General features: G+C 68.8%; 2 protein-coding genes across 2 annotated transcripts in view; one reads left to right on the top strand and one right to left on the bottom strand.

Annotated features, from left to right (window-relative positions):
• The window catches only part of EMIHUDRAFT_467542 (hypothetical protein), a 4,755-nt gene extending 1,651 nt beyond the window's left edge, over window positions 1–3,104 (bottom strand). Inside the window, exons 1-4 of the mRNA XM_005787126.1 lie at window positions 1,807–3,104; window positions 1,230–1,394; window positions 618–1,019; window positions 280–456 (exon numbers count right to left, since the gene is read on the bottom strand). Of these exons, the coding sequence (XP_005787183.1) occupies window positions 280–456; window positions 618–1,019; window positions 1,230–1,394; window positions 1,807–3,069 (2,007 nt within the window). The 5' untranslated portion in view covers window positions 3,070–3,104. The remainder of the gene's footprint in view (window positions 1–279; window positions 457–617; window positions 1,020–1,229; window positions 1,395–1,806) is intronic.
• Window positions 3,105–3,206: 102 nt separating this feature from the next.
• EMIHUDRAFT_111120 (hypothetical protein) lies at window positions 3,207–4,628 on the top strand (the record flags this gene model as incomplete). Its single annotated transcript, XM_005787125.1, has 1 exon — window positions 3,207–4,628. One exon carries the CDS (start codon window positions 3,207–3,209, stop codon window positions 4,626–4,628), a length of 1,422 nt encoding a protein of 473 aa, XP_005787182.1.
• Window positions 4,629–8,570: the final 3,942 nt, after the last annotated feature.

Here is an 8,570-nt window from a genome sequence, read left to right as displayed (position 1 = left end):
GACGTCGACCCACAGCAGCGCGGCGGTCGGGGTGGTGGAGCCGGGCCACGCCCGCTCCCTCACCTCGCGCGCCCACCCTCCAGCTGTGCACGGGGAGAGGAGAGGGGTGGAGGTGGAGGAGGGGGGGGGGGTGCGTGAGGGCACGGCGACGGGGTGGGGGGAGGGGTCAGCAGAGACGGCACGGGAGTGCGCGAGGGGTGCGCCAGCGAGGCCCTCGCAGCCACCGGCACGCGGCGCGCAGCGGTGCGAGCGGAAGCTTCGTGGAGGTGGCGCACACACCTGCATCTGAGTGGCGCCGAGCAGGGACGTGAGTCCCTCGGCGAGCTCCGTGACGGTGCGCTCGGGCGGCGCGGCGCTGTGGGCGGTCGGCGCCGCTTTGCGCACGCGCAGCGCAAACTTCGCAGGCGCGTACCACGTGTCGGGGTGGAAGGTGACGGAGCGGGGCTCCACCTCGACCTGCGGCGGCGGGAGGGCGGGGCGGGGGCGGGGGGGAGTGGAGCGAGGGGGCGGCGGTGAGGGGAGGGGCAGCAGAAGGAGGGAGAGGCGGCCGGCAGGGAGGGAGAAGCGCGGGAGGGAGGAGGGGCGGGGGCGCGGGAGAGGCAGCCCGGCGTCCACACCTGGACGGTCGGCGCGCCGCCGGCGCCGCCGTCGGCCGCGAGCGCGACGAGCGAGACGTTGACGGGCGCGGTGGGTCGGGCGGAGAGGGCGAGGTGGACGGGCGCGGCGAAGTACGCCCCCTCGCGCAGCACGAGCCGGTGGTTGGCCGCGTACGCGCTGGACCACATGCGGAGGGACGGCGGCGGCTCCGTGCGCTCCTCGCTCGGCGAGGCCGCGGCGCCCTTGAGCCGGAGGGAGCCGCTCGGGCGCGGGTCGATGTGAGGCCAGAGCGCCGCCGCGGCGGCGGGCTGCTCGTAGCGCTTGGTGTTGTTGTACGCGAGGGCGAGCTGGCCGAAGAAGTCGTCGCGGGGGTGGGCGCAGGTCGCGTAGCCGCCGTGCATCTGCCCGATGACGAGCCCGTCCTACAGCCGAGGCGTGGCCGAGCTCGCGCCGATGCTCGCCGCCTCTGCACCTGCGCGGCGCCTCGTCCGCTCCTGGTCGAAGAGCGGCGCGCCAGAGGAGCCGTGCGAGGAGGAGCCGACGTCGTACCTGTGGGCGGGCGGAGGCGTGGAGGCGCGCCGGTCGCCGCCGCCGCGGCCCTGCGAGGGCGAGCCGACGGCGCACCGCTTCACCTTCCACTCGTCCGTCCGCCAGCAGCGCTGGTCGGGCGACGTGCGGCCGCCGTCCTCGTCGCAGCAGCCGGGGCAGAAGAGGGACCGCTCGGGGGAGGAGAAGGAGATCGCAATCTTCTGCAGGTCGCCCGACGGGTGGTGGATCGAGGCGGTCGAGGCTGGCGCCTGCGGGAAGAAGCGGGGGGGGGGGGGGGGCTGATGCCGGTGCTCTGTCTCCACCTCACCGGTGTCAGCGAGCCGGCCAGCGCCGGCCGATTCTCGCGCGCAAATGCCCGACGTGGCTCGGCGGAACGCTTCCCCGGAGCCCCCCCCCCCCCCCCCCTTCTGGCACGTGCTTGAGGCCAGGGGGCTCGCGCAGCAGAGGGGCGGTGTGGGGAGGGGCGAGCGGCGCGCCGCCGGCTCCGCGTTCCACCCGTTGAGCCTCGCGCCAAAACCGGAGGGGAGCGGCTCCGCCAGCCGGAGCAGCGCCATGTCGGAGTCGTTGGCATACGAGACGAGGCGCGCGCCTGGAGGGCTCGGCGGGAAGGGCTCGGCGGGGGGCGGACGGAGGGCGGACGAGGGCGCACGGAGGGCGCACGGAGGGGGTTGGGGTTGGGAGGGGTGCGGGAGGCGTCGGGAGGGTGCAGCTGCGCGCGCCGTACGAGGCCTGCAGCCCGCCGCCTCGCCACGGGGCGGGGGGCTGGGGCGAAGCGCAGCCGGGCGAGCGCCAGTTGTAGATGACGGAGGCCTCCACGAAGGAGCCCGCCGCGCCCTCCGGCACGCCGCGCCGCACGCTGCGCTCCACGAAGCTGCGCACGCAGTGGAAGCCGGTGAGCAGTAGCGGCGGGTCCGAGGGCTGCCTGCTCTTCTCGTTGAGCAGCGAGCCCGTGCAGAGGCCGCCGTCGATGAGCAGCGCCACGACGCCGCGCGCCGCCTCCTCCCACTCCGGCACGCACGCGACGTCGACCATGCACGCTCCTCCCGCGCCGACGGCGGCGGCGAGCGGGCCCTCGGCTCTCGCGTCGTCGCCGGCGAAGGAGAAAGTCGCGTTGGAGGCGGACAGGCGGCCGGCCAGACGGCGGCGGTCAGAGGGCAGCGGGCGGGAGCCCTCCTCCTCCTCCCCCACCTCCTCCTCCGCGCCCGGGCCGCCAACCTCGAGAAACGGCAGGCGGAGGAAGGGGAGCAGCCCCGAGGCGCCGCGTGCGAGCAGTGAGGGAGGCGGCCCGCCGACGGAGGAGCGGCCGAAGAGGCTGCGCCACAGGCCGAGCGGGCCGTCCCCGGCCGACTCGTCCGCGGCGGGCGCGGAGTACGCGTCCGCGTCGCGCGCCTCGAGCGCCGCCGTCCCGAAGATTGGAGCCGTGCCGGCGACGATGGAGGCGAGCACGGGCGGAGGGCGGGGCGCCGCGGCCGCGGCGGCGGCGGGCGAGTGCAGCTCAATCACGAGGAGGCTGCCGGGCAGCGGCGGCGTCACGAGCGTGCCGGCGCGGGCGCCGCCCTCCACGGCACTCCGCCCGGTCCGGCGCAACGACTCGGCCGTCCACGCTCCCTGCGCGCCGACGCCGCGCTCGCCGTGCACAAAGAGCCGCTCGCCGGGCCGGAGCGCGAGCGCCTCCAGGCGCGCCGAGAGCCACGCACAGCCCGGCGGCCCGCGCACCGCAAGTCGGTGCACGGTCGAGCCGTCAGAGAGCGAGGCGGTCTCGTTGAGCGCGGCGCCAAGGTGGACGACGTGGTTGAGAGGCAGGCTGTCGTCTGCGGCGGCGGCGGCGGGTGGCGGCGGAGGAGGCGCTGGCGGGAGCTGTAGGGTCGGCGGGGGCGGGAGGCCGTGGCGGAGGGACGGGGCGAGACCGCGCGCCGCCTTCATGCGTGGCGGTGAAGCAGCGCGGTGAGGCAAGTCGCGCGAGCGATGTTTCGCTCCTTTGGGTGTGCGAAAAGAATTTTATCGAATTCGCGAGTGCGGTTGATAATAACGAGACGCTTCTTGAACGGCGCTTCACTTGAATGGCGTTCGCTTCGGCCGGCCTGCCGCCGCCGGCGCTCAACGCTGCCGCTGCCGAGGGCGCGGCGCGCGGCCGCGACGGCGCGCAAGAGGCCGATGATGGCCAGAGACTCGGCGTGAAGCGCCGCCTCGACGGCGAGCTCGCGAGCGCGCGCGTCAACGACGACGACGCCAAAGAAGGCGACACCATTATGGTGGACGCCGCACAGATGGCCGCTGCGGCGGCCGCCGGCACCGACCGCGGCACGAAGCGCCTGCTGCACGTCGCGCTCGCGGCGCGCGACGGCTCGCACATCCCGGACATCCAGAACACGACGGCGCTCGTCACCGAGATTCGACAGCTTCTGAGGAAGACGCCAGGCTGCGAGGCGCAGCCGGCGAGCGCGATCAGCGTGCCCGTCATCGGCACGTCGCGCGCCATCTGCGTCGCCTTCAGCGGCGAGAGCGAGGCACGTGCCTTCCTCGAGCAGTACGCCGGCGGTGGCGTCCTACAGCTCCCAGCGCCAGACAACATCACCATCACCTTCGCCGCTCTCGACGCCACCGTGTGGGGCAAGCAGGCGGAGGCGCGCGAGACCCAGGCGACCATCGACTCCGACGGCCTCCTCGCCATACGCACGCGCGGCGCCATCAACACCGCGGCCCAGATCGAGCACTTCGCCCCCCTCTTGGAGAAGCACTTCGGCAACGTGGTCTCCATCCAGGAGGGATACCACTCCTTCCTCGGCACGAAGTCGGACGAGAAGGACGGCTCGATCCTCTTCAAGGTGAAGAACGAGAACCTCGTCTGCAACCTCCCTGTCCTGCCCAACGTCTACGCGAGCGGCGATGTCGGCGGACCCCTCCGCCTCGACGTCGGGAGTGTGAAGGTGCTCGGGAACAAGCTTTGCCCATCGTGCCGCGCCTTTGCGACGACGAGCGCCGACATCATCCACGACGCGCAGTGCGGCGCGCAGGCGCTCAAGGAGAGGCGCGCCGCAGCGGCGAACGTCGCCAAGAAGAAGACCTTCGAGAGCCTCATCGTCGACAACAGGGTCGAGGTCGCGCGCGCGGCGGGCAAGGCCAAGGCGATGGCGGTGCGCGACGGGATCGGCTTCTGCCCGGCCTTCAACCAGACCGCCATCCCGTGCAAGACCGCCGCTCGCTGCCGCTACGCGCCGTGCGTCAACTTCGAGGCGCTCCTCCACTCCGCCTTCAAGGACACTATCTACGAGCGCATGCCGAGCGCGGTCAGGCTGGGCACAAGCCGCGGGCGGCGCGGGCGCGGCGGCCGCGGCGGCGGCGGCGGCGGCGGCGAGGTCAAGAGCAACAAGAAGAACTGGGCGAGCGTCGCCCGCGGAGCCGCCCGCTCCTCCTCCGACGGCGGCCCACTCCTCGAGTCCAACGAGCCCTCCCTCTACGAGGGGAGCGACGAGGATTTCTAGGAACGGCCGCCGAGCCCTTCCCGCAGCGCAACCCTAGCAGCGCAGCGGGCAGGGCGGCTCGCGCAGCGCGCGCGCGACCGCGCACGCGCGCGCGCGAGCGAGCGAGCGAGCACACACACACACACACACACACACACACACACACACACACACACACACACACACACACACACACACACACACACACACACACACACACACACACACACACACACACACACACATGTTGTACACATGCACAGACACACAGCCCCTTCCCCTTCCTCAAGGGCGAGGACACGCGCAGGGGTCGCACTTCTAGCGAGGCCCACAGAGTGGGAGACTCCTATCACCGCCACTGCCACCCACGTGTCAGTCTGCCTGTGGTAGAAGAGACTGCCGGTGAGACGTCGGAGGAAGGTCGCTAGTCGAGAGAGATCGCCAGTGGATAGGGAGTCCACCGTGCTGCGAGCCTGTCGCTGTCCCTTGTCAGGAGCAGGAGAACTAGGAGAGCGCAACCAGTAGGAGGCCCGCGCTTGCCCCCGTGCCGCCGGGTGCAACCTGTCCTATACGAGAGATGGGATTCCTGTCGTGAGGGTGAACCCCCTGCCCAGCCCCCCGCCGTGTCGCGATGCGCTCCCCGCTCCCGTTCCCCTGTGTCCCTGATCGTCCTACAAGATCCTGCTTGTGCAGGTGGGGACCCTGTCCTTCTCCCACCCCTCGTTTGGCGTGTCCGTTGTATTTATTTATTTATTGATAATAACGGCGGCGTGCCGTCCTCCCATCCCTCCCTTGGGTTGTCTGTTTTCTTTCTTTCTTTCTTTGATAATAACGCCCAAGGGTGGGCGAGGGCTAGCGCATCACACCCCTCTCCTTAAAATCCCTGTGTGGTGGCGGCGTGCCGTCCTCCCATCCCTCCCTTGGGTTGTCCGTTTTCTTTCTTTCTTTCTTTCTGATAATAACTGCAAGTTACTAGCTCACACATCGGCACACCGCAAAAAGAGGGGAGAGGTGCCAGGAGACAGTGGACCATGCATAAATCTCTCCCGTCCCGGATTCGCCTCGCCACTCTCGGATACGTTCGTAGGTGGCGAACAGGCACGTGGGCGACGCGGCTACACAGAGCCTTGCACCCTTTCTCCCTTCTCATCACTGCCCCGGGGCCCACACCTCGATCTTCTTGGGCAGCCGCTGGATCTTCTCGTCGCCGTGGCCCAACTGGCCAGAGGCTCCAAGGCCCCAGCTCCAGAAGCTGCCGTCGGCGGTGATGGCGAGGCTGTGCAGACCTCCAGCCGACACAGCGACGACGCGCTGCCCCGCCAAGGCTTCGATCTTCTTCGGCAGCTGGAGCTGCAGGTTGCCGTGGCCCAGCTTGCCATAGCTTCCATAGCCCCAGCTCCAGGCGGCACCGTCGGCGGCGAGGGCGAGGTTGTGCGCGTGTCCAGCCGACACAGCGATCACGCGCCGCCCCACCAAGGCCTCGATCTTCTTCGGCAGTAGCTGTTGCTGCTGGTTGCTGTGGCCCAACTGGCCTTCGCGTCCACGCCCCCAGCTCCAGACAGCGCCGTTGGCGGTGAGGGCGAGGCTGTGGTTGGCTCCAGTCGACACAGCGACAACGCGCTGCCCCGCCAAAGCTTCGATCTTCTTGGGCAGCAGCTGGTTCTGCGTGTTGCCGTGCCCGAGCTCGGCGCCTCCATTGCCCCAGCTCCAGATAGCGCCGTCCGCGGTGATGGCGAGGTTGTGGAATGACTTAGCCGACACAGCGACGACGCGCTGGCCAGCAAAGCCCTCGATCTTCGTGGGCAGCAGCTGTTGTTGCTCGTCGCCGTGGCCCAGCTTGCCATAGCGCCCAAAGCCCCAGCTCCAGACGGCACCGTCGGCGGTGAGGGCGAGGCTGTGACTTTCTCCCGAGACAGCGACGACGTGCTGGCCAGCTAAGGCCTCGACCTGCTTGGGCAGCAGCTGGTTCTGCTGGTCGCCGTGGCCCAGCTCGCCAAAGCCTCCACTGCCCCAGCTCCAGACAGCGCCGCCGGCGGTGAGGGCCAAGCTGTGCGCGTCTCCGGCCGACACACTCACGGCGCGCTCGCCGCCCAGCGTGGACGGGAGGCGGGTCGGCGTGTTGAGCCGCAGCACGCCCTCGCCGTGGCCAAGGAGGCCTGGAAGTAACTCCTCGTCCTCGTCCTCGTCGTCCTCCGCGCCTTCCAAAGCCGAGCCGCACGACGAGAGCCGCCCCTCGCCGTCGATGAAGACGCTGTGCCGATCGCCTGCCGCCGCCCTCGCCGGCGGGTTGGACTCGCGCAGCAAGGCATAGAAGCACAGCCACCGCACGGCGCAGACCTCGCCCTCTGGCTGCGCCGGCAGCTCGAAGCCGCGCTCTTGCGCCCACAAGCGGATGGCCTCCACCGCAAGCGAGGCGTGGAAGAGCAGCGAGACGGCTGCGACGCGAGCGATGTCAGCGGGGCTGTGGCAGCGAGAGAGGACGCGCTCGAGGAGCTCCGTGGGGAGGTCGAGGAGGCGGGTGGGCGGCGGCGTGTCTGGCGAGGGATCGGCTGCGGTGGCGGCGGCGGCGCTGTGGCGAGGCGGCGGGAGCGGCGCGGTGTCGGACATCGTAAAAAAGAAAAGAAATACCCGGACTGCAGATCGTTACGGAAAAGCATGCGCGACGCTGCCTCTTTGCACTGCTCGCTCGCGGCTGCGGGAGACATGGCCGCCGATGCGGCTCGCACTCGCTCGGCGGGCCTCCGTCCCACAGCCGCCCGGGCGTGCCACGGGTCTGCCTGGCGCTGCGCTGCTCGCACGCTGCACTGCACAAAGCTGCGACAACAAGGGGAGGCTCCTGAGCTTGAGCGTGGAGCAGTGCAGCTGCGGGCGCTCGTGGGCGGCTGTGCAGTGGTGAGAGTGCCTGATTGGAGGCGAGCTGGTGCTGCGCCAGGGTGCGCAGCATGCGCTCTTGCTCTGTGCTGAGGCATGCTGGCTGGCGCCCAACACAATGCCCTGGATGCATTGCTCCACGCCGTGCTGGCTGGTGCAGCACTGCCAGTGCGCCGACTGGCGCGCAGGGTGCGCGTCGCCGCGCGTGGCACGGGTGGCTCGAGAGGCGCGGCTGTCGTTCAACCCCGCGGCGCATGTGCGCCGCGGAAGCTGCTCGACAGGCTGCGGGCATCGCTGCGGCAGAAAGCGCCCGCCCTCTGCTTTGCTTTCGCCCGCGTTTTACGACAACTTTCGGTTTATCATAGCCGCCGAACTTTACCTCGCTGTTTCTTTATAGGCGTCTCGCAGCTGCGTATTCTCGTATTATCTTCGAGTAGTTGCGTGGGGGCGGTATGTATTCTCGTATCAGTAGTTAGTGTCGTGTCCACTAGCTCCGAGTAGAGGGGGCGCTCCGCTGCTAGGGGAAACCTGGAGCGCGGACTAACCCTCGGAGAGTATTCTTTAGCTCCGAGTAGAGGGGGCGTTCTGCTGCTAGGGGAAACCCGGAGCGCGGAACTAACCCTCGGAGACCCGTGTTATGGCCCTGCGAACGCGCACCCCCAGGGCTAGGGCTTTCTTGCCCGCAACCCGATGCCAATCATCCGGCCCGCTGGATGCGCTTCTCAGCTCACCCCCTTGGGTTGTCCGTTTTCCTTCTTTCTTTTCTTTTTTCCTGCACGTGAGGTTGATGACCGCACTCCAAGCGCTCCAAGTGCTCTCGGTGCCTTCCAGAGGCAGCTGTGTCGTCATCTCCCTTTGGCCGTCCTAATGCCTTTTTTTGCCCATTTAGGCTGTTATTCTCGTTCTCGTTTATTTCATCGTTTTAATTTTGTTACGCCATCCTCTTTTTATATCTTATAGATTTCTAATCTTTAGGTCTCATATGTCTTTTTATTATCTTTCATTTCTTCTCGATACCACTGTCTCACCTGTATGTTTTTTACCCAAATATTCTGGTTTATCTCTTCCACTTTGCTAAGTTCTAGGACCCTT

The sequence above is a fragment of the Emiliania huxleyi genome (genome assembly GCF_000372725.1).
Source record: "Emiliania huxleyi CCMP1516 chromosome Unknown EMIHUscaffold_145, whole genome shotgun sequence".
Classification (NCBI taxonomy): domain Eukaryota; phylum Haptophyta; order Isochrysidales; family Noelaerhabdaceae; genus Emiliania; species Emiliania huxleyi.
This window is presented reverse-complemented; position numbering and strand designations above follow the sequence as displayed.